General features: G+C 44.4%; 1 protein-coding gene across 6 annotated transcripts in view; it reads right to left on the bottom strand.

Moving 5' to 3' along the window:
• Window positions 1–19,415, bottom strand: part of PTPRZ1 (protein tyrosine phosphatase receptor type Z1) — a 109,438-nt gene extending 90,023 nt beyond the window's left edge. For 2 of the 6 annotated variants that reach the window (XM_081023388.1, XM_081023390.1), the window contains exon 1: window positions 19,079–19,415. In XM_081023388.1, coding sequence (XP_080879514.1) covers window positions 19,079–19,142 — 64 coding nt within the window. In that variant the 5' untranslated portion in view covers window positions 19,143–19,415. The remainder of the gene's footprint in view (window positions 1–19,078) is intronic. The other 4 variants (XM_081023387.1, XM_081023389.1, XM_081023391.1 and 1 more) reach the window with 2 other exon arrangements.
• Between the last annotated feature and the right edge of the window lie 6,923 nt (window positions 19,416–26,338).

The raw sequence follows: 26,338 nt of genomic DNA, 5'->3' as shown, positions 1-26,338 counted from the left end.
GAAAAGTTACACCTCCCAAAATCCTCCTTTCTACTCAGCTATTAAATATACAGCACGTACCGCATCTGCAGATCCTCCAAGTGTCCCTATTTTTCAGGGACAGTTCTGGGTTTAAAGAAGTCATCCCAGTTCCTGATTTGATCCCAGAATGACCCGCTTTTCCTTAGGATGTCCCTGTTTTCATTTGAGAGGGTTGGAGGGTGTGGAGTTATGCAACCCCCCGAGCCAAGGAGATAAGCAACTATATAACCTTTAGAAGACATCTGAAGACAGCCCTGGATAGCGAAGTTTAATGTTTTAATATTTTTTATACATGTTGGACTTCTACCAACCTAGCAGTTTGAAAGCACGTCAAAGTGCAAGTAGATAAATAGATACCGCTCCGGTGGGAAGGTAAACAGTATTTCCGTGCGCTGCTCTGGTTCACCAGAAGCTGCTTAGTCATGCTGGCCACATGACCCGGAAGCTGTATGCCGGCTCCCTCAGCCAATAAAGCGAGATGAGAGCCGCAACCCCAGAGTCGGCCATGACTGGACCTTTACCTTTACCTTTTATACATGTTGGAAGCTTTCTAGAGTGGCTGGGGCAACCCAGTTAGATGGGTGAGGTATAAATATTATTATTATTATTATTATTGAATAGGAAGTCCCTATTTTAATCAGAGAAATGTTGGAGGATGTGAATCTGGACACCCAAATACTGTATGTGATAACATCCCATCTCTCACAGCAAAGTGGAGGTGGCTTGACATACAGAGAACTGAACTTTTTTACTTGTTCTTGTTCACGTGCTATAGCTGCTGCATCATGTGAGCATGAGGATTCATTGTTCTGGCCTGCAGCACAGTCAATGCCTCATAGAAGTCCAGCTGGGACACAATAGCTATAAAAATCGGCCAATAAAAAAGCAGTGAATTAGTGTCATAGTTACATAAGTAAGACTTTTAAGAGGGCAACATATGCTTATTCCTTTGGATGATTAGCCCTGTTTCTGACAGATAACACACTCTGTTCCTCATGCTATCTCCTGAGGCTTTCCCTGAGAGCTGAAGAGTTTTCCAGGAAGCCATGTATCTTGAATGAACAGAAAATCAGCTTATTTAGAAATCATATATGCATGATACAGAGGAGTGTGAAAATATAACAAGTCATGCCAAAAACTAATGAAAGCAGAGCATTTCAGGTAGAAGGAAGCTTTCAGAACTTTGAAGAACATCTCAGGTTCTTAGGATTAATCCTAACAGCTGGCTCTCAAATCAAGCCCTATACATAATTCTAGGACTAGATTAAGGTAGGATTTTAAAATAGCTGTTAAACTCCCTTACACCAAGCTGAGGATAGCTTTTATAGATTATTTTGCAGGAACAGAAACTTGATTTGACCAAAGTATAAAATCAAGCATGCTTCATTTCCTCAGGGCTTGCATCTGTCATTTTGAACAAATATGAACGTGACAGAGTTACACATGGAACACACTTGCCTATGTGTGACATAATACCCATAGCTAATGATTTACTGAATCCATCAATGCAGTAGGCAATAAATCACATATATTCCCCAGCCAATGTGCAAAGAATTTGGTACGTTGCTTATACTAGCCTAGTCGAATTTGTTTTATGAGCAATTTGAAGATTGTGTTGAAAACTCATCCTTAAAGAGAATGTCAGTTGAGCTTTATAAGCAATACTTGGCACTTAAAATTATCTTTCCCCCTTCTTTTCTGTGAGTTCTTCTTCTTCCAATTCAACAAACTTCATTCCAAGCATCTACTTCCAGATCAAACAGAAAGACTTTAAGTACATCAAGGCACTGAAGACCTTGTTCCTTTCCTTTCTCAACACTACAATAAGCATGACCCCCTGCCGATGTCTGTAATAAAAGTCCAGGTCAAACGTTACAAACTCCCAACTGTTTTTCCCCATCCACCTAGAATCTCTGTGCCATATCCTGTCCAGTTCTTAATAGTGCTTCATCATTAGTAAGAGGTACTTTGAATCACAGCAATAAAGGGCTTACTCCTTTTCATTGTTACTATATAATCGCAGGCAGCAGTGCAGTGCCAAATTGAATAAAATATTGGCGGGGGGCAGGTAAGCCCCACCCCACATAATCTATCACACGATGCAGTGCACACACACCATTTGAACGACAATGCCCATCAACTTTTGTGGGGCAGCCCTCTCAACTAGTTTATTGGGGGGCAAAGACTCTAGTAGTTGGCTCCTATGATCACAGGAGATACACTAGGTAGCATTGAGGCCCAAAAAGCAAAATAAGGCCCAGATTTTGGTAATCATCAATTAGGTCACCTCAGCCTAAATGAATAAATAACAGAAGGAACCCAGTTCCACATCTAAGTCATGATTACACAAGAATCTATTTTTTTCATTACTGAATCATGCCAGGCAGCCCTACCTTACTAAACCAGTGCTTGAAGGGTAGGTGGGGTGGGTGTGGATGGCTTCATTTCAAATTAGCACAGACTTCGTTTGGTCTGTTATCAACTCACCACCTTTATAGCTGTGTAAACTATTTGCTAACAAGCTTGAATTAGTGCATCCACAATGAAAAGAACCATGCTACTATGGGGCTTATTTCTATTCTCTAGCCTTGCCCAAGCCAGAGTTGCTTGTAGAGCTGGCAGAGACAGCAGGTTGTGGTTTATAAAGCCATATACAACTTGGGAGCAGGATACTGGGAAGATCATTCACCCCTTACAAACCCAGTCAATGGCTATGTTCTGCAGGCAAGGAAGGCCTCTTACAGATATCATCTTATCAGAAGGTCTGTTCCACACAATATAGGAATCAGGCCTTTAGTGTCATGGCATCCACCTTTTGGATTTCCCTCCCCTTAAATATTAAACCCTTCTGAAGGTATTCCTCTTTCAACCAGCCCTTTAAGTTGAGATGCAGTCTGCATCTGTATTGGAATTATTAAAAGAAGCTTTTACTGTTTTATTGCTTGTTATTTGCTGCCCTGGGCTCCTTTGGGAGGAATGGCAGGGTGTATATGCAATCAATCAATCCCAGAAGGGTTTTACAATAACTTGGGGGGAAATGGGGTAGTTTTAGATCCACCTGAAAAGAAGTGGGATAGTATTCTACACTACACCACACCATCCCACTTTGAGAACTACAACAGGTACAAAATCGACCTACTGCATTTGTATAGCTATTGTAAACATTTCAATATTTGGGGGACATTTAGCACATTTGCACACACATTCACAAGGGGACATAGGGATGTATAAATTTATCTTTCCCATCCCCATGTTTCCTCTGAGGATTGCGCTCCAGGAGATGACACCATGAGTCAGAAAAACCTCCAGCAGATTGTTCACTGCAGTCACGTTGCCATGAAGGGGAAAGCTGGAGCTCCCTCTGTGCAGATAATAAAGACTACTGGCTCATGGTAGGAACATTTCTCTGCAAGATTCCTACAAAACAAATCCCACAGCAGACAGAATGATTCAGAAAAGGCACAGAAGCACTGAGAATTAAATAGCAGCAGCACCCCGAATCTTTTTGTATAGACCTACTGGCCGTGAATGAAGAAAGAGAATAATTCCTAAGCTAAACTTATTCGTATGAACACTTGAATAACAACTGTTGAGTCCATTTTGTATTCAGTTGCTGACTACTGAAGTTTGCTTTCTTGCCTTAACCAACAGATGCCAAACGCTGAAAACACTCACGGAAAATGGTAATGCAGTGGTGCAGTAAACAACAATTTTACAGAACAATTGACAACTTAAGGTGAAAATTATTGTTTCCCTCAGTTGCTGTTGTTGTTGCAGTATCAGTACAATATGACAATATGTGCTTGCAGCTCTTAAAAGTTTCAGGAGCCACATGCTTCTTTGAAACAGGTTACAGATGTTCATGGTTTATGAATTATATATTACATTTTTATTCCAGATTACTCCAATAGACTTCAGTGAGGCTGCCTGAAGTGCCCAGATTAATCTTTTTCACCTGAAAACACTTGAAAAATATTTGTTCTTACATAACCCCCACAGTGATAAAACAGACATTTAACAGGGGATGCTAAAACCCCTCCAGAAATAAATGAAGTTGTTCGTGACAAACTGGGAGGGAAACGTTAACAGCCGCTTCAGTCCCAATATTTGTTATATTTTATCCCACTCTTTCTCCTGGGAACTCTGGGTCGCTAAATGCCTCTCATTCTCTCGCCCTTTATTCTCACAGCAACCTTGTGAGATGTGAGGCTGAGATATAGTGTCTAGCTCAAGGTCAGCCGGTGAACTTAATCTGAACCTAGTCTCCCTGGTTCTTCTGGGAAGAAAGAAGATGGCCTATTTGGGACAGGGCTTTACTATACTGGAAGGAGCAAGTTTACTGATTGCAGGCACCCTTGGATCCAAGGAGCTTGAAGCTCAGGTGGCCTCGGTGGCTAGGAGAGCCGAGTTCCTGCCAAAGCACCTGAAGTATGTGTTTTCAGGACCTACCCTATTAATGTAACTGGTTTTTTTCTTTTTTAAATTTATTTTTATTAAAGATTTTCTTCGTTTACCAAAGTACAGTGGTGCCCCGCAAGACGAATGCCTCGCAAGTCGAAAAACTCGCTAGACGAAAGGGTTTTGCATTTTTTGAGTCGTTCCGCAAGACGAATTTCCCTATGGGCTTGCTTCGCAAGATGAAACGTCTTGCGAGTTCTTGCGAGTTTGTTTCCTTTTCCTTAAAGCCACTAAGCCGTTAATAGCCGCTAAGCCGCTAAGCCGCTAATAGCCGCTAAGCCGCTAATAGCCGTGCTTCCCAAGACGGAAAAACCGCAAGACGAAGAGACTCGCGGAACGGATTTATTTCGTCTTGCGAGGCACCACTGTACATGCCTTGTCTCTCTTTTTTCAGGTTGTACAGTCTCTCTTACAAATCAGTTACATTTGTTGTGAGGTATTAGTGTTGAGTAAAGGTGTCATGGACTTTGAAGACACTCAAATTCAGAACACAAGGGAGAAACGTGCTAAGAGGAAGGCACGCTTGGCAAATCCACACTGTGATCAACTCCTGCCCAGGAACCAATGTCCCCACTGAGGAAGGACGTATGGGTCCAGAATTGGCCTCCACAGTCACCTACGGACTCATTGTTAAAACCGTGTTTATGGAAGACAATCTTATTCGGCCACTAGTGATCGCCAAAGAAGAAGAAGAAGAAGTAGTGTTGAGTACAGTATAAGGTTGGGGAAGAAGAGGGGGGAGAGGAGGGGTGGGGTGGTGAGGCTTATATTCTTTTGTATAGTGGGCTTTTGTGTCAGTGTCAACTGGGTAGGTTCTCTATTCGTTTATTACATTTCCTTGATTGCGAGAGGTATTGGGGGGCAGGGTGTGGTTGGTTGCCTGTGGCTGTCTGCAGTGGGGTTTGTTTGCATTTGTGATGGGGGGAGGGCTTGTTGGGTCAGGTAAGCCACACTGATTCATATGCTGTCAGTGGATTCTTGTTGTTGTCTTATTGGGCTGTGTATGTGATAAAAGGGGAGCCATACCGGAATGAAGGCGTCCTCTTCTATTTGTCCCCGTCTCAGTTTCAGTTTATCGGTTAGCTTTTCTAGTAAGGCCGTTTCCCATACAATTTGATACCATTGGTCCATATTTACTCCTGACAGGTCCCTCCCTCCAGTGTCTGGCTATGAGGCTTCTGGTTGCTGAGAGTGGGTGGGTTATAAGCTCTGTATAATGTGAGTGGTCATTATGATCTGGGCAGAAAGAACTCAATCATAATCTTCAGAATTTTTGTTTTAATGCATAGCCTCCCTTGCAGCAACTCACAGAGCAGTACTGCTAGGTACCTTTGGCCACAGTTAAAAGGGAATTAGAGTTAAAGAAGATATGGTGAGGATTGTTATCCTAGCCAATCCTCAGTTTTGGAGGCTTCTCCCTAGGCAGCATGAGAAGTGTGGCAGAATATAACTTATTCCTTCCAGCATTTTTAGTAGTCCCTTCAGTTCTATTATGTGTGCAGTATATAATAATGATGGTTCTTCCCCTTCCACACCTATGACTACCTTCACAAAGCCACAAAAAGGCATGTCCTAACTTGGTCATGCTCATTAATTTCAGGGGTCTTCTCTGAGTAAAACTTAGATGGATACCACCCATGGTATGGAAGCTATTATTACTCGCCTTGAGTTACTCGGACTGAGTTAAGCCAAAACATGGATCAGACAATAGCCTGTGTTGCACTGTGCTTCCAGGTCTAGTCAATATCCACTGGAAGAGAAGTAGGGAAGAAGAGGCTGAACCTGGCAAAGATGACCAGAGGCCTTCCTTGCATTGGTATTTAACATGAGCTTTCAGGCTTTTTAATTTTCAGTGTTCCAGAGGTTCAGTGGATAGTCTGTGCTAAATAATGTCCCTCTTAAGACTTAAATTGCTTGAAGGAAGCCATTCCTATTAAATTCAAGTTAAAGCTTTTCCACTGACTGCTGGAATACTGAAATTAGCTGATATACAACATTCAAGGCAACAGAAAGCTAGTCACATTAAACAAAATGCCTAAAGACTTGCCAAGAAAATTTACATACACTAATGACTGTGTGTGAAATTCTATCACTGTGTGCACAGAAACAGGTCTTTATTCATCAAGATACGTCTGGGTGCATTTATTTGTATACAATGTTCAGTACACAAAGCAATTGAAAGAAGAAAACTAGAGCTGCATGTTGATACTTGGGGGACACTATTTGTTTCATTTTTCAAAAACTTTCTAGTGATTTTCTCTCTCTCCATTCTGCATTACCGGAGATAAAAATATTTAAAGTTGTTACTTAGCTGCAACAACTTTTCAGAGCTATCTAGACATCACTTAACGGAAGTGTTTGGCTCTAAGTCAATTTAGTTCTATTGATATCCTTAGGACAGAGTTGACTTAGTTGGATGGACGATTGAAGTTTTATTAATTCTCCAACCAAGCCAGAATTCTTCACATGCACAAAATATGCGACTTTAATTTTGCTAATAACATCTGAGATCAGTAACCCATAATTTTCAAAGTGGGTCACATGAATGGGTGATGGGATTAAAAACCTGTGAGAACAAAGACCAACAAATGCTCAGTGCAAAACTGTGCTGCTCTGGTTGTTTCAGGATATAAAGGAGCTACTGTCACAGCAACACCTGTAGCCATAAATATCTACAGCAGCAGCACTCAACTCTGATTACTCTGCCACCCACTTTTGCATTTTTACCAAATAAAAAGAGTTTCACTGCTACATCAACCATGGCAACACATTCTTGTCATTGAGAGCCAGATTCAGCTACCCATTTCTGTTAGAAGAAGTCAGTGCAAGAATTCCTGCTAGTGCAGTGAGGCTTCCCCCCTCCCCCTGCATCTTCCCTCCCCAAGGAGCAAGCAGGGGGAGGAAAGGGGAGATCATTCCATTGGGCAAGCAATTCCACTCTCAGTGTTTTCTTTGTAGCCTACTCTCCTTTAGCTTCCTTTTAAAACCCGTGTGCTATCTCTGTAGTCTCTCTTCTCTCAGTTCATCTGTTTTATTCCCTGTCCCTTATTGTTCTGTCTCTGTCTCTCCATCTGTTATCTCCTCCCCTTTGCTTTTCATGCTCTATTTTTGCCCATGCCTTCCTATCAGTGCTCCTCGTTGCTAAACAGCAACAGCACTAAAGGTGTCTACCTCCTAGTAATTCACATATTAATAGCTTCTGTAGTTATTACATACCTAGGTTTGCAGCTACGTTGGGAATTGTATCTTCTCTCTACTGTTCTGTTTCAGCCTTTTCAAGTACCTCTCCTGTCCCAATTTTTTAGGAAACAAGTACAGTCCACCATCTGTACCATACATGCTTATGGCATTGCAAACAACCCGTGTACTGAAGTTGTATACATAAAGCTGGCATTTGGACACCCTTTAGTTATACTGATGCAAAACCCTATAATTTTTTAATCACAATACACAGTGCTATTTTTCTAGAAAAATAGGTGCTGGAACTCGCCACAAAAGCCTCTCTTGTTCTCTTATAATGGCAATGGCACCCACCTGAGAGGTGCCAAAACTGAGTTCTGGCTGGAAAAAAGCCCTGACAATAGAGATGCTCATACAGCATCCCTCATAGGAGAGTGGGTTCATCCCTGGTGGCTATGCCCCTCTGCCACCTAGCATTCTGGCAATTCCCCATGCCAGCCGTGCATTTTAGCCAGTGTGCAAAGCAGTCCTATATGCATAGAATGCCTGCATTGCCATGGGGGAAGACTGGGCCTACCAGGACCTTATCTTACATGGAAACACTCTGCATGAGTAGACTGCATGCACATTGGGGTATTTAACACATTGGCCAAACACCCAGCTTGAAGTGGGAGGTGTAGCATGGGTGCTTTTAGGGTCCCTGAGAGAAGGAGAAGCCAGGGTTGAGGATACTCTAGGCAAAGCCCAGGTGAGAGATGGGATGCATGGCCACTGCTGATATGTGTGAATTCTTATGCCATGGACTATGTGGGCGGTTGGAGGTGCTGAAGATATAAGTGCTTTTTTAGTGCTGCTCTTAACTGGATTGAGATTAATACCCACCTGCATTTGCTGTTGCCTTATTGTAGTAAAGGGGAACATATAGCCCTCTTGATGCTATTGGACTACAGCAGGCATAGGCAAACTCGGCCCTCCAGATGTTTTGGGACTACAACTCCCACCATCCCTGACCACTGGTCCTGTTAGCTAGGGATGATGGGAGTTGTAGTCCCAAAACATCTAGAGGACTGAGTTTGCCTATGCCTGGACTACAGCTTCCATCATTCCTAACCATTTGCCACTGCTCTTGTCATATCCTTCTGATCACTCCCTGACGTTAGAACATGAAGAAGTGCTAGGGGGATCAATTATAATGACTGTGTGAAAGTACATTGATGAAAAGAAGGCGGACTCCAGAATAATATACTGTAGACACATGGAATTTCCTGTGAAATTGAACAGCAATTCTTCCTTCGTGAGGAAGCAGGAAAAAGCTCAAATGAACTTAGTGAATACTGTTTGGAAATGTCTACTTTATGGGTAATTACTGGGTAATGATACTGGAATAGCCACTTACATGCAGTAGTAAGTGTTGAGCTCTAAAAAAAAATATGTGATGATGTGATGATGCACAGAGTGGTACATGCCAATATAACATATTTTTCAATTTCCAAGAACGACTCCAGCACAAAACCACCGAATTACAACTAATGAAGTTCAGTTCTATCACCTGTGGCCTGAACCAAGATGATTTTTAAATTCCATTACAGATGTTAATTAATATAAAAATCATGTCATTGATAAGTCATTTTCAACACTGGTGTGTGAATGTTTACTGTCCTTACTTCAAATGCATTTAAGCTTTAACATAATGTCAATCTGGTTTGTTTGCATTGTACCTCACCTGTTTACATTTTTCCTGTCTGCAGCTGCCAACACAGGGTAACACTTCATGCATCTGATGGATTCTAGTCTATGAAAACTTGTGCTATAATAAATGCATTAGTCATTAAAGCATCACAATACTTTTGCTAAGATAGCTGTCATTTTGGAAAATATTCCAGACTCTATGATACTCAATCTCTCTTTCCCCCCTCCCCCCGCTGTATTATTAACGTGGTGTGATCTTGCCATGGCTACTTTAACAGTAATGCCAGATAATCTTGCTGCATAACCTAACTTATTACATTGGGTTCAACACTGCCACTGTCCCACAGGTTCTAGAAAGCCCAGAAAGAATTCTGAATTTCAGATATACTATGAAAAAAACTGAGCCAGTGGTGACCATTGCCACCAGTTTGTTTTGTAATAAAAGTTCCAAAGCCCTGAAGTCACATTTTATCTATAGTGAGGGTCAAGAAAACTGCTAGAAAGTAAGTAGTGTGGGACTGGGATTGTTTTATAGTACAGTGGTACCTCGGGTTACATACGCTTTAGGTTACATACGCTTCAGGTTACAGACTCCGCTAACCCAGAAATAGTGCTTTGGGTTAAGAACTTTGCTTCAGGACGAGAACAGAAATTGTGCTCCGGCGGCGCGGCAGCAGCAGGAGGCCCCATTAGCTAAAGTGGTGCTTCAGGTTAAGAACAGTTTCAGGTTAAATACGGACCTCCGGAACGAATTAAGTACTTAACCAGAGGTACCACTGTAGTGTGTTCCTTAAAAAGCACATATGGGTTAAGAGAAACTGCCATGGAAATGAGAATTACATCTCTTTTAGGCTGTATATATTATTGGCCTGAACACAGAAGCATTAGGAATAGCCTCCATGGCAGCTCCACAAGGAGGCTATTACATCTGCAGTGGTTTATCCGATGGATCATTGATGTTATGTGGATTGTTTTCATGATCTTGAAGTGGAACTTCCATCAGCCAGCCAAGGGAAAGGTATCTCAGACATCAGGTCAGTTTATTCAAAAACTATGGAAGTATAGTGATTAAGAGAACGAGGTAAGAACCAGGAAGATCCCAGAGTAATAGCTGACCGTAGGTAAGCTGCGATATCTCAATCTAACAGCCTTCATTTGTAATATGGGGATAACAGTACTAGAAAAGGCCAATTCATTTCAATGGACTTATTCTAAGCATGACAAAGTCTGGATCAGGCATAATGTACAGAAAGTGCTTTGAGCACTTAGAAAACATGCTGCATAAATAACTGTATTAACATTATTACCACTGCCAGAAGACCATGAATAACGCTCCCCATGCTGCAGAGACCCTCCACACGATAAGCTTAAAGTGCTGATTACAGCTGCCACGTTAAGTAGATGCACTTGGGAAGACAACTGTTCCTAATCAGGGTGAGGACTGGATGTAAATCACTCTAAAACCCAACTATGGCATCCTACTTTATTCCCCCAGATTTAGTCTGATTGCTTCATGATTTAAGGATGTGTTGATGTGATGGGCAGAACAACTTGGATGTGCATAAATGTTACTTCCATACACTTCCTTGTGCATAGATGTTGCTCTAAATAGATTTCATCATGGGATATTTTTTATATATATATAAAAAAGGATTATTTTTAAAAAAATGTGTGTGAAGGTATTCTGACTCCCATATGACATCAGAAACAAAGAGGTGCAATATCAGAAACTGAACAAGTTATTAGGGTGCAATATTCCAATGTCTGGAGTAACCTCATTAGCTTCACTGATTTATTTTCTGAAGGTGACTTGTAAACTCACCCTTTGATACTCCTTGCCCACATTTTCTGCAAAGCAAGTTCATTTCTATCTGAAATCTTTGTTAAAACAGGGGCAGTGTGCCTTCACAAAAATACTTCAGAGGTTTTGGGGGCTAAAAAGACCTGTATATATTAGTAGTTAAGTTTCTTTGAAAAAGCTGCCTGTACAGTGATGAGTACATTTTTTTTTTTTTTACTTTGCTTACTTTTAACTTATAGCTTTAAAGACTTTCCGCTTTAAAGATTTTCTTCCTGTTGATTTATGTTTCCTTATGCAGAACCCTCTGGTGTGTTCAAACAGAACTTGTCTTAATGAGATGAGTTTATAAGCATAGTGACAAGAGAGGTGCAATACTGGGAAAGCTCACAAATGGTGCGTGAAGTTTTAAGAATAAGGCTTTCAGCTGTGATACTCGATTTCTGGAACCGACTCAGTCGTCCAACCCTCGAAGGAAAACTTGAAGAACACTGTTTCAAGATAAATTGAAATTGTCAGCAAAAGAGCTGAACCTTCTCGCCCTTAAATTCCTAATTAGAGCAGCCACAGTGGGAACTGACCATTTAAATGACAAGTGCAAGAAAGAAGGAAAACAAGACTTGCTAAGATGACAGTTCTCAAACTAATTACTTTGCAGTAATCCCACAGTATTCAATGGAAACTACGTCAGATGCAAAGACAATGCAGGGGAACCAAAGTAAGATTTAAGCCCTTTTCAGGCCTATTGGGGGGAAAACCAGTTCTTAAATAGGCTGAAATTCAATACTGTACTTTAGCACAACTAGGTTGCCGATTGGGCTGTAAGTGACTCGAGCACTTTGAAGAATGCTGTGATGGGAAAGGGGGGGGGGCATTGTATCAGTTCATGACTGCAACTTTGTCCCTTCCAGATGTTGCTGGACTCCCATCAGCTCCAGCCAGCATAGCCAGGGTGATGGGGATTGTAGTACAAAGGATAGCTCAGCTGGTTAGAGCGTGGTACTGCCAACACCAAGGTTACAGGTTCAATCCCCGTATGGGACAGCTGCATATTCAGGTTGAAGTAGTAGATGATCCTCAGGGTCCCTTCCACCTCTGATTCTATGATTTCCCAACATTTGGAGGAGAGCTCCAGGTGGGGAGCGGCTGCATTATAGTATCCACTCACCACTGCTTCTAAAATAAACTATATGATGTGACAAATGTGTCCAAATACTGTAAGACTAAATAACATTGCTCCATGGAAATTATTGCAACATACTAACAATTGCAAACTTTATGCTGCCTCAGTCCTTATACATAGTGTCCACACACTGTTTTCATTTGTTCAGCTTTTCAAATGTCTTGCAACAATCTAATGTAAAATGTTAGTAATTTTCTTTGTACTCCAGCAAACAGTGTGGATTTGGAGAGACTTGTCATTTTTTTGGGGGGGGGGGGTAGATATAAACCCTCTGAATCTGATCTCAGCAGTATTTGTGGGTGAAATTTATCATATCATTTGTATCATTCTTGACCTTTTGCTCACCCTCTGGTTTAATCTGTGAACTGTCATTTATATTCATATGGTCAAGATTCACAAAATAGGCCCCAACCAGTCTCAATGGAGAGAAATAAACAAAGACAGTACAAAAGATCATTCAGCTGAGGAGTTACCGCTGGCCATTAATGTGCAACCGGGCAATACTTTCCAGAGATTTAAGACTGGGGAGAGGCAAAAGACTAGTAAGGATGCCAAACACCCACACATTCATTTATACAGCACAGCTGAAGATATGAATAATGGTGCTCCCAAGAGGAGGATATTTCATACAAGTATATTATAAGCAACACAACGCAAAACGAAGAAAAAAAGTTGCACTGAAATGAAGCAAATGAAATTGCAACAATGCACCATGAACTAAATCTACATATCATCATCAATCAAATCACCACAGTCTTCAGTATCATCATGGCAAACACTTTTCATGCTAGTGTTAGTATTAGTAATTAAAGGTAAAGGGACCCCTGACCATCAGGTCCAGTCGCGGACAACTCTGGGGTTGCGGCGTTCATCTCGCTTTATTGGCTGAGGGAGCCGGCGTACAACTTCTGGGTCATGTAGCCAGCATGACTAAGCCGCTTCTGGCAAACCAGAGCAGCGCACAGAAACGCCGTTTACCTTCCTGCACTTTGATGTGCTTTCGAACTGCTAGGTTGGCAGGAGCAGGGACCAAGGAACGGGAGCTCACCCCATCGCAGGGATTTGAACCGCCGACCTTCCGATCAGCAAACCCTAGGCTCAGTGGTTTAGACCACAGCGCCACCCACGTCCCCACCGAGTAGTTACTATATATTTATTTATACCACATCTTTTCTCCAGATGGGACTCAAGGAGGTTATATGTATGCCCCACGTGCACAAATACAAACATTTCCTCAATAATTTTGGAACTAGACTTTTTTTAAAATGATTTTTAAAAATACAAAACCAAATGTTAGGCAAAGTGGAAATATTGCATAGATTAGAAAACAGTAACCGGTAATGAGCATCCAAATTTACTATGATACTCCAGTACTTGGTGCAGTATATTCATTCATGGGAACAATCCCATAGTTCATTCTCACTCAAGAGGATCAACAACAAACTAGCACTGAGATGAAACAACCTGCTATAGTCCCTCGGGTCATATCTGAAAAATAATCAGGGGCCTTCAGATGTATATAGCTAATGTTACACCTGATGTATGAATAAAACTCTTGATCTTATTGGTGCTGTATGTTTTAGCATGTCCAAGTTTCATATTCACATATCACAAATTAGCATTCTATTTTCCAATGTAAGCTTTGAGGATCTTCAGTAAGGAAATATTTCATTGAGTCTGCAAAACTCAAAGTTCTGTTTTATGCCTTCTAACTAAGATGATTTATAATATAAAGCTACAGAAAAAGCAGGCTTTTTAAAAATAAGGCTCAATAAATATTCCTGTAATATTAAGGTTGAAAGCAACAGATGCAGACAAAAAACAATCATTTCCTCATTATGAGGAAATAAATAAAGCTTATCTACTGTTGAGTTTGCCACTGACTTCAGTTAGTGGATTTCTGCTACTATACCTATTTTGACCTACAGCTGAGGACATACTAATTTCATTAAAATGACCTCTTTGTGAAGAATCAACCCCAAGCACTTAATAGTGACAATAAGAATGGCATTAAATTACTCAAGTCATTTTAATGTAACCTCTGTTGAACCAGTCACAGTTAGCTACAAATTAAGCCCTTCCAGCAGTCTTCAAAATGGGAATTCAGATTACTTTTATATGTGCAATAAATCATACATTTAATATAATGGCATCTCCTGCATAGCTGGTATATAATAATAATAATAATAATAATAAATTTTATTTATATCCCGCCCTCCCCAGCCGAAGCCGGGCTCAGGGCAGCTAACAACAATCAAATAATCAAAAAATCAAATAATCACACAATCTAAAAATATTTCATTATAAAAATTAATTAAATCAAATTGATGGCAACCAATTAAGCAAAGTTCTGTGCAGGTTGCCAGAGGAGGGAGTCAGGCTGCGCCCTGATCAAAGGCCTGGCGGAACAACTCTGTCTTGCAGGCCCTGCGGAAAGATGTCAAGTCCCGCAGGGCCCTAGTCTCTTGTGACAGAGCATTCCACCAGATTGGAGCCGCAGCCGAGAAGGCCCTGGCTCTAGTTGAGGCCAGCCTAACCTCTCTGAGGCCTGGGACCTTGAGGATGTTATTATTTGCAGACCGTAGGTTTCTCTGTGGGGCATACCAGGAGAGGCGGTCCCGTAGGTACGAGGGTCCTAGGCCGTATAGGGCTTTAAAGGTTAAAACCAGCACCTTAAACCTGATCCTGTACTCCACCGGGAGCCAGTGCAGCTGGTATAGTACCGGATGAATGTGATCTCGCAGCGAAGACCCCATAAGGAGTCTCGCTGCGGCATTCTGCACCCGCTGGAGTTTCTGGGTCAGTCTCAAGGGCAGCCCCACGTAGAGCGAGTTACAATAATCCAGTCTGGAGGTGACCGTCGCATGGATCACAGTGGCTAGGTCAGGGCGAGAGAGATAAGGGGCCAACTGCTTAGCTTGGCGGAGATGAAAAAATGCTGCCTTTGTTATAGCTGTAATCTGCGCCTCCATAGAAAGGGAGGTATCGAAGATTACACCCAAACTCTTAACGGACGGTGCTGGCACTAATTGCACCCCCACAAGAGATGGGAGTTGCCCCCTCAATCCCATATCGTCCCGCCCCAGCCAGAGGACCTCTGTCTTCGAAGGATTTAACTTCAACCGGCTCCCACGTAACCATCCAGCCACAGCTTCCAGACATCTGGTCAGTGTGTCTGGGGCCGAGTCAGGATGGCCATCCATCAACAGATAGAGTTGGGTGTCATCAGCATACTGATGGCAACCCAGCCCAAAACTCCGGACAAGCTGGGCGAGGGGGCGCATAAAGATGTTAAAAAGCATCGGGGAGAGAATCGCACCCTGAGGCACTCCACACACCAAGGAGTGGCGCGATGACAATTCCCCCCCAAGCGCCACCCTCTGTCCCCGACCAGAGAGAAACGAGCGCAGCCATTGAAGGACTGTGCCCTGGATCCCCACGTCGGCAAGGCGGTGGTCCAGGAGTTCGTGATCGACCATGTCAAAGGCTGCTGACAGATCTAGAAGAATCAGCAGCCCCGACCCACCTCGATCCAGCTGCCTGCGGAGATCATCTGTTAGGGCGACCAGAGCCGTCTCGGTCCCATGACCAGCGCGGAAGCCGGACTGGAATGGATCCAAAGCAGATGTTTCATCCAGAAACCTACCAAGCTGTTCAGCAACCGCTCTCTCAATCACCTTACCCAGGAATGGAAGATTCGAGACCGGGCGGTAATTGGATAGATCTGAGGGATCTAATGATGTTTTCTTTAAGAGCGGACGCACCACTGCCTCCTTCAGTTCCCCTGGGAATATCCCGGTGCCAAGGGACAAATTGATAATATCCCCCAGGGGGGCCCGCACCTCGTCTGGACACGCTCTAATCAGCCATGACGGGCACGGGTCAAGAGGACAGGTGGTGGGCTTTCCAGCTTGGAGGAATCTGTCCACATCGGCTGGAGATATCCGGTCAAAGTGGTCCAATACTGGACCCGAGGACAGTCGAGGGGCCTCCAGTTCCTTTATTGTATCCAAATTGGCAGGGAGGTCATGGCGGAGCAACAGGACCTTTTCCGCAAAAAAGCTCGCAAATGCCTCACAGCTGTGTGTCAGATTGTTATTTAAATTTGGCTGTCCTTCAAGGGACGTTAAAGACCGAATTATACTAAATAATTGCGCCGGGCGAGAGCTAGCGGATGCAATGGAGGCCGAGAAGTAAGACTTCTTAGCGGCCTTCACTGCCATCTCATAGGTTTTCATAAAAACCCTATAAGATGTTCTTGAGGCTCCGTCACGGGCACCCCGCCATACTCGCTCTAGCCGTCTGAGGTCCCGCTTCATTTTCCGAAGCTCCTCGGTAAACCAGGGAGCCCGGTTTCTGCGGGGTCGCAGAGGGCGCTTAGGTGCGATCTCATCGATGGCTGCCAGGAGCTGGGTATTCCAGCCCTCAACAAGCTCAGTCAATGAGTCGCCAGGGGGAGCAAGGTCCCGCAAGGCTTGACGGAATATGACACTGATCCCTTACAGTTTACAAAGGTTTAATGAACCAAAGGCAGCAGAACCTATTGGACAAAAATGTAGGTTAATATCTACGTTATCTGTTGTAAAACTGAACAGGGGTATAAATGACTGCAGGAAAAATTTACTTTCACTCACAGCACAGGAAGCAATATGCTCCAGTCCTCTGTTTGGCAAACGCTAATAATGTAACCACAGACATCATTATATGTTCCATGCAAATAACAACCTGACCGCGTATTTCATTTCATTTTACATTTATTGGACAAAATAAAAAAAATTATTCCAGTAGCACCTTAGAGACCAACTAAGTTTGTTATTGGTATGAGCTTTTGTGTGCATGCACACTTCTTCAGATACATTATTGGACAGTTAGTTGTTTTGCTCGCATGCCTAGCTCATCTATTTGACACAATTCCTTCAAGAAATTCCCACCCTCGCCCGCTCTCACTGCATCCCACTTATGACACCCCCATCCCCACCCTCATTGGACACAAGTGTCATTCATGTCAATGGCAACAGCTCTCACATTCGTGGCTTGCGGTTGCTACTCAGTGACAACTGCCCGAACACGCAGTGCAATCCAACACAGAGCACATTGCACAGGCAGGTTGATGCCTGTTTCCAACGCGTTGCTTGGACTGTAGGCAATTTCTCATTCAGTGACTCTCTTCCTTCCCTCCTTCTCTCTCTTCCTTATGTCATGTGCAGATGCCAACAGGAGCGCTTCCTCCTGCCTGGCTAGGCAGAGAACAAATGGCTGAAGCAGCAGCATCTCCCCCCCCCTGCCCCCCATGTCCCTGCTTCCTTGTGCACAGCTTATGCCTTGGGGGCATCCTTCCTTCCTGCTCCACAATGCAACCAAGCGAGGCTTTCCCTTGTGGTTTCACAGTTAAGGCAAAAGGAAGGGGGAAGGAGCGCCCCCCCCCCAGCTTCCTCCCAATCAATGTGTCTGCTGGCAATTCCGGAGAGGAACAGGGGCACCTTGCCTGGAGCAGGAGGTCCGGAGGGTGCACGGGTGCCAACTTGAATAAAATATTTGGGGAGCACAGGTACACCCTGCCCTGCATAGTCGATCACATTACGTGGTGCATGCACACCATTTGAATGACAATGTCAATCAACTTTGGGGCCCCCAGTCTCCTCAAATATTTTATTGGGGGGTGAAGACCCCTCAGCAGCTAGAAGTTGGCTCCTATGGGAGGGTGCCAACGTGAATAAAACATTGGAGGTAAGCCCATGGACATAGCCAGGATTTTTGTTAGGAGGGGCAGGCCTTTTGTTGGGGGGGGGGCAGAACCTCAGTTTGCTAATGCATTTTTATTGATTTTTATTTATTATGGGGGGGCAGCTGCCCCTCTTTGCCCCCATTGGTTACGCCCATGGGCAAGCCCTGCCCCACATAATCAAATCAGCATTTGAATTGACCCCCTCAAATATTTATTGGGAGGGGGGGCAAAGATCCCTTAGCCCCTACAAGTTGGCTTCTACGGGAGGGTGCCAACTTGAATAAAATATTGGGGGGTAAGCCCATGGACATAGCCAGGATTTTTGATATGGGGGGGGGCAGAACCTCAGTTTGCTATGCATTTTTATTATGGGGGGGGCAGCTGCCCCTCTCTGCCCCCCCCTTGGCTACGCCTATGGGTAAGCCCCGTCCCACACAATCGATCCGGTGCACGCACACAATGGCAATGCCCATCAACGGGGGGGGGGGAGCGGCCCCCCTAAAATATTTTATTGGAAGGGGGGGAGATCCCTCAGCCCCTAGGACTTGGCATTTAGGGGAGGGTGCCAACCTGAATAAAATAAGAGGGGTGAAGCCCCGCCCCACATAATCGATCGCAAGAATCGGAGCATGCACCCCATTCGAATGGCGATGCCCATCAATTTGGGGGAGCTCAAATATTTTATGGGGGGCGTCTGAAGGGACCTGGGTCCCTCGGAGTTGGTTCAGGCTGGCCCGAGCTTCCCTCATGAGAGCCCCTGGGGAAACAGCAGGTGCTTCTTATGCTTTCTTCCTCCTCTTCTTCCCTCAGGGGCTCTCCCTCCCTTCCACACACACGCGACGGAATGGCTGCCCTGCGCGTCAGGCTCCGCGCACATCCCGAGAAGTCTTCCTCAAGTTTGGGAGCGAGGGGAATGGCAGACCCCCCGTTTCGAGAGAGGGGACCTCCCGCCCCCGGGCCCGTGAGGCTGGAGGCGAGGCGACGCCGGGCGAAGTTGCCTCCTTCACGCGCCACAAACACTCACCGAGTCGGCAGAGGCAGAAGAAGAGCGGCAGGGACGCGAGCAGCCAGCGCCGGAGGATTCGCATTTCCACACCGTCTCGGCTGCTGCTTTCCTCCCCTCGAAATGGAAAAGAAAACACCGCCCTCTATTCGCTCGGTTCTCTCCGGGCTAGGGAGGGCGTTACGCCCGGTGGGGAAGGAAGCGAGCGAGAGAGAGAACGAAATAATCCCCGCCAAAGACTCTCTCTCTCTCTCTCTCTCTCTCTCCGCGAGGGACTTCGCAGCCTCCTCGGACCGAATGCGCTCCGAGAGAGCGCTGTTGCGGCTCGCGCGGCCGGTGTCTGCGCGTGCGCGTCTGCGCGTAGCTGCGAGAAAGGAGGGGGGGACGCATCCAGCTCGCGCGCGCGCGCGCTACTCTGGAAGAAAAGAGCTGCGCGCGAGACGCAGGAGGAGTTGCTGCGCGAGCGCGACTTAGAAGGAGCAAAGCGCGGGGAGGGGGAAGGTTTGGCGGGAAGGCGGTGGGCGAGACGAGAAGCGCCCCGCGTGAGGGGAAAGAGAGCGCCTGAAAACCAGGCGGGCAGCTTGCCCCCCGAGCATCCTTCCTTGGGGCTCTTGCTCCCCGCCGCCGCCGCCGCCGCTGCTGCTTCAAGTCTGTTACGCTCGTCTCCCCTAAGAAAGCAGGAGACGAAGAGAAGCGCTACCTCAGAGCTTGCGGAAAAGATGAGGTGGAGATTTTTCGCCCTGCCACATGTCCGGAATTTCCCGGACACACAGAGAGTACCGCGCTCCTCAGCCCCTCTGCCTCCCACGCGCCATTCAAAATCATAGCTGTGCCCCCCCCCCCAGCTCGGCGCCCAGTGTGACCTAACTGGTCCGGCTCCCTAAATCCGCCTCTGGGAACGGCTCCCCGGGATCAGCTGCCTAAAGGCTTCCTCACTCTTTCTAATGGTAGAGCAATCCCCACATTCTGTCCTTAGCTGTCAACTTTTCCCTTTTCTTGCAAGGAATCCTATTCGGAATAATAAGATGAAGAGTTTGGATTTGATATCCCGCTTTATCACTACCCTAAGGAGTCTCAAAGCAGCTAACATTCTCCTTTCCCTTCCTCCCCCACAACAAACACTCTGTGAGGTGAGTGGGGCTGAGAGACTTCAGAGAAGTGTGACTGGCCCAAGGTCACCCAGCAGCTGCATGTGGAGGAGCGGAGACGCGAACCCGGTTCACCAGATTACAAGTCCACCGCTCTTAACCACTACACCACACTGGCTCTCAGTTTTAAGGGAATTTCCCTTAAAAAAGGGGAAAGTTGACAGCTACGATTCTGTCCCATGGGGTCATTTCCCCACAGACCTGTGAGAGGTAGGGTTGCCATATTTCATAAATCAGTACGCCCCAAAAGTTTTTGAGCATTTTTTAAGGAAGACCCCAAAATTGACAAGCTTTTTAAAGGAAAACCCCAAAGTTTCTTTTAAGCCCCAGAGTTTTTAAATCCCAAAGTTGTTGAGCTTTTTTTTTTCCTTTCAAAACACACACACACAAAGATTTCCAACTGACTTGCCTAAGATCCAAGACAAAGCACCACCTTTGAAATCCCTGTAATGTCCGGACATATGACAGCCTTATATTTCAGCCTCTATTAGTGATGAGCAAAGGCTATGGTAGCCCATAGAGCTGGCTTCACTCTGTGAGTGTGGATCTTCTTACTATCCTTTTTACAGCAATTGGACACATGGGATTCTGCCCTTAGGATGCTTCCTGAATTATCGCAACTGTTAGCAGCCCTTGGACATCAAGATAAGGAGGAGTTTGACATAAACTCTGGCACCACTCATTTTAAAAATGAAGCTGCCAAATTAAGTTTGCACCATTCTCTTGAATCCCAACAAGTGTGAGAAAGCTTCACATTCTGGTTTAGCCATTCTCCATTCAAGAAACACCTGCCCTTCCCCTGTCCCCCAGAAACAATACTTCTGTCTTGTCCAGATTCAACCTCAATCCGTTAGCCATCATCCGTCCTCCAGATGCCTCCAGACACTCACACAGGACATTCACCACCTTCACTGGTTCTGATTTAAATGAGAGGGAGAGCTGGGTATCATCTTCTAATCAAGAGCGTAAAAGAGGCAATGAGAGGGGCTGTGATCAACTCTCAGCTGCCAACTCAAAGGCGATTCCGTGTGGGGTTCTCCAGCCCCTGCTTGGTCTGCCTTGTCTACATTAATCATAGCCAAGACAAAATGGAGCACCAGTACTTTACTGGAGCAGTAAAGTTATCAAGGCAGCAAAGCTTTATTGAAAGTGCACATATTTATTTGGCTGCTCAGAGACCAGCGGTGGGGGAGAATTATTCCAACACCTTGCAGACCACCTGATTTATTTTGGCTTCATGACTTGGATGCTCATCCCTCAGTAACTTAGTCCTTATCATGACTTTCTAACTTATTTCTTCTAGGGTTGCCATATTTCAAAAAGCAAAAATCCAGTGGCCAGAAGGGGGAGCTATGCAAGATGTCACCATGACGGCAGTAGCCCAAGATCTCTGATCAGCGTGAGCTCCCTTTGTCATAAGACAGCAAAGTGGGTTTTCATACCCTGAAACATCTTAAAGGCTCTCCTATTTGATGAGAAGTGCTGAGCGTCCAGAGAGACAGAACAAGCTCATTGGGAAACACTCCGCTTCAGACGACAATCTGTTCTTATCTATGACTTACTTTTCTATGCAAGTCCATACAAGAGATAAAATATTGCTTGGTTCACCTAATGGAACTGTAGGGGAAGCTGTTTAATTCAGCTTTGCTATGATTCCCTTGACTATGTCTGTCTTATGGTATCTGCAAATGATCTAACCACTGAATCTCTCCATGGCAAGCGTTCAGTAACCATCTGAATCCCCACTCTTGGTAAGTAAAAATCATCATCGATCCTACCACATCCTGCATTATGCCTTATTTAACTGTACATGGAAAATCCACTTTATAGTCTCTTTTACCTCCATCACACAGATTAACCTCCCCAGCTGTCCAGTGTGGGCCCTGGACAGAAACCTCTGTTCAGTTCCCCCTAGACAGTGACACTGACTTGGGTCCCACACTGTGGGTACCCAGCATATGCCCGCCGCAATGTCATGACATCACGTTGCTGCAACATCATGACATCGCAGCATGGTGTGTGCACATGTGCTCCGGTGCCACTGCGGCGCCTAGACCAGGGCCAGCACCTCTGCTGCAGGTTCTCTGTCTGCTGTGTGGCCTCCATCCACTGCCCCAGTGGGCCCCAACAGAGGCTCTGGAGGCACAGGTCCTATCCTAGCCACTGTGGTGGCATCTGAGTGCCAAAGGTAAGGCGGCAGGGTGACGGTGGCAGCACACAGTGATGGGAGGGTGGCGGTGGAGACTGGGCACCCCCAACAAAAATTGTTGGTGCCAGTGCCCCTATGGCTGACTCTGTCCATAAGAAATGATGCTCCCATGACTTCCCTGGTCTAATGAGGCCCAACAGCAAGGATTTTCTGCTGCAGCCACATTCTCCAACTACCCGGTAAGCCTAGAAGGGAATGACTGTTTTGGAGAGGGCTGGCAGTTGGCTGAGCCTGTTCAAGCCAGTCCCAATCTTTGGAAAGCTGTTTGGCTTGCCTTGCAGTGGGCTCAGAGTTTCTGAACCTCACCTATTCTGATTCTCATTAACGAAGCCCAAGCAAAAAGGATGGCAAAGCTTTGGTATTTCAAATGTCAGCGCTGCCCTGTGCAAGGCCAAAATTCGGCACCCCCTGCCTCTCACCTTCTGTTCAGTACATCATAGTTGTGATGCCCTGTGGCAACCCCTAGGCTTGGCACCGAGTGTGGTGGAACCCATCACACTGTCCTAAATCCACCTCTGGCCAGTCCTGCAGTTATATAAAAATACGTCATCTGCTGTGCAAAATTTCACTGTTCAGAATTCGTGCAACACATAAATCCTGCTCCGTAGCAAATTTGTGCGTGCTTCCAGAGTCTACAAATGCAGAGACCTCCCCACCCCCTCAACTCTTCATTTCTCATCCACCATGGAGCTGAGGAGGAGAGGAAGATTGCATGAGCACTGACAGAACGTGTGTTGACAGGGCGAGTACAATTTGTGCAGGCTCCTGCTGTTACCCATCTCCCCCCAAGGCTGGCTACAGAACTAAGCGCTGGGAGTGAAAAGGAGAAGACATTGCATTTGCTGTGTGGCCGATATTCCGCATTTTGTCCACACATGCCAAGTTATCAGCCAGCTCAGATTGCTTTTGGAATTGCCATTATTACCTCCAAATGGCCCCCACCAAAATAGTCATAGGGCATGCAGATTTGTGTGTGTATGTGTATTCCAGTGTTTAATGTCAGTAGAAAAAAAGAAATCCAATATTCATTTTGACTCCATAGATAAGATAAAATGTACAAAATAATGGTGGGGATATAAATTTATTGTCTGAGATTACTTATCTCATTTTGGGAACAATCCCGTTATCTATTTACACTGAATAACCTCACTTTCCAGCTGAGAAGGATTTTTTATTTCATCAATGGTTTGCAAAACATTTCATGTTTTAATTCTTATTTAGCTATACATGGGGACATCCTTCCTAAAAACATAACTATTATTGTCCATGGAATGGATTTTAATAAACACTGAGTAACACAACAGCTTCATTGCTTGCCTCCAAAGCTCAGAAGCTCCAGCCATGGTTTTGGGTCAATCCCTAGTCTGAGTCAACTTCAACACACACACAATGAATGCATGAACACATCTGGGAGGGGGTGTATTAGACATACCTGTCTAAGCATTGTATGTAGTGGATACATACAAGGTGACTGAAAACTGTGGTGCTCATTCTCTTATTCTCAGGTGGCTGTTTATGAGAAACTTTAAATACAATATTCCTGTCCATCTCTAGACACATTTCGGAGAACTCCAAAATTGTCCCCTTTCAGTTCTGTGAGTCTGTTCAGGAAATCTGTTCCAGTCTATGGAAAACCTTTATTCCCTTGCTGTCTGAGATACGGCAAGCAGACATAAGAAAGAGAGGACTGTAGTGCTAAGATTCTGAAACAGCTTGCATGAGAAGATGCTCTTGACCTTCTTTCTTACTGCTCGCTTTTCAGGAGAGAGCAAAGAGGATTTCATTCCAATGAGAGTTCCCCTAATCTGGTCTCCTTACCATTGGTTTTTAACTATTTTATTGTTGGTTTATTTTAAAACCTTGAGCAGCTCAACTAACCTTCCCTTTTTAAGGAGCAGCTGTTTCTCATGGTTTGTTTGTTTGTTTGTTTGTTTGTTTGTTTGTTTTATTAATGAATCTCCTACATTTGTGTCAAGGTGATTTACAAATATATAAAAACAGGTTAAAATAGTTTTAAAAACAGTACAGAAGATGACTGAATATAGGTTTTTAAAAAAATACAAAATGAACATCTAAAGAAGAGGTCTTTTATCCAGCTATAAAACAAAAATAAAATGATGATGATGATGATAAAATAATAAAATGATGATACTAATAATACAGTGATGATACTAATAATACCCCACTCATCTGGCTGGATTGACAGGCCTAAAAAGCCTGTCAAAACAAAAATATCTTCAATTGTTTCTGGAAAGTACTGTTTCACGTCACCCCAATCACTCACCCGGGGTTTGTGTTTTCTCTAGAATGAGGTTCAGCAAAGACTGTGGTGTCTCTATGATATATGGTTTAGTCCAGGGGTCAGCAACCTTTTTCAGCCTTGGGCCAGTCCACCGTCCCTCAGACCATGTAGTGGGCCAGAGTATACTTTGAGGGGGAAATGAATGAATTCCTATGCCCCACAAATAACCCAGAGATGCATTTTAAATAAAAGGACACATTCTACTCATGTAAAAACACGCTGATTCCTGGACCGTCCGTGGGCCGGATTGAGAAGGCGATTGGGCCGCATTCAGCCCACGGGTCTTAGGTTGCCTACCCCTGGTTTAGTCTTTCTAACTACCAACAAGTAGAGGGATGGGGGCCACCCATTTGCTGTCTGGCACAGAGCCACTTCCTTTCTTACCTTAATGGCCCATACTTAGAGGGTCATTACCTCACCAGGAAGCTAGCATGGCTATTCCAGGAATTGAATCCATGCTGGGTTTAGGAAAGGGGCCCTGGCAAACAGCCTACCCCACCAAACTCATAACAGTACAGCGAGTGAGTACCTATCTTATCTCAACAGCAGCCACGCTGAAACACCCGCTCCAAGTTACTGAGCAGTGGACTTTTGATATTTTGGAGAACTGAAGGAGAAACACTCCTGCAGAACACAGTGACCTAGGTGTATAAGGAGTAAGGTGGTCTCTTAAATAACCTGGTCTGGTGTTCTAGAGGGTCTTATATGTTAGTACCAAAAACCTTGAACTTGGCCTCATAGCAGAATGGAAGCCAGTACAAATTCCACAGACAGGATGTTATATGCTGGTGGTAGTTTGTCCCCACAAAGCAATCTAGCTGCTATGTTTTAAAGTAACTGCAGCCTCTGGGCCAACCTCATAGAGCAGACTGCAGTATCGTTGTTGTTGTTGTTGTTGTTGTTACTACCCCACCCCACCCATCTGACTGGGTTGCCCTAGTCACTCTAGGCAGCTTCTAACATATATAAAAACACAATAAAACATGACACATTAAAAAGATTCCCTATACAGGGCTGACTTCAGATGTCTTCTAAAGGTTATATAATGACTCATCTCCTTGACATCTGATGGGAGGGCGTTCCACAAACAAAACTAATCTTGGAAGTTGCGGATGTAAGGTCGAAATGATGAAGTTGTGATGATTGCTTGTGTTTAATAGTTTTCTGTTGTTTTTGCTGTGCGCCACCTTGAGCACACTTCGATGTAGAAAGAGGGGATAATTTTTCTTATAACCCCACCCCCCACAATAAACATAATAAATAATAATACAGCTAACTTGTTTCAGCAAAGTTATTAACTAACCCTTCAGAAAACATATTGGTGTTTCTTGAGTGATTATGCAATAAGCTGTCACTTTTACTTAGTAATTTGATCACACTTAAGCAGTGGAGTGCTGGTCTTGCTAACATTGCATTGTCAGCATTTGTTATAGAATTTTGTCTTTTGGTGTCCACACCAGGCTGCTTCCTTAGCAAAGCAAAGCAAAGCAAAGCAAAGCAAAGCAAAGCAAAGCAAAGCAAAGCAAAGCAAAGCAAAGCAAAGCAAAGCAAAGCAAATAAAATAAAATAAAATAAAATAAAATAAAATAAAATAAAATAAAATAAAATAAAATAAAATAAAA

Source organism: Podarcis pityusensis (genome assembly GCF_964106645.2).
Source record: "Podarcis pityusensis genome assembly, chromosome: 10".
Lineage (NCBI taxonomy): Eukaryota > Metazoa > Chordata > Lepidosauria > Squamata > Lacertidae > Podarcis > Podarcis pityusensis.
This window is presented reverse-complemented; position numbering and strand designations above follow the sequence as displayed.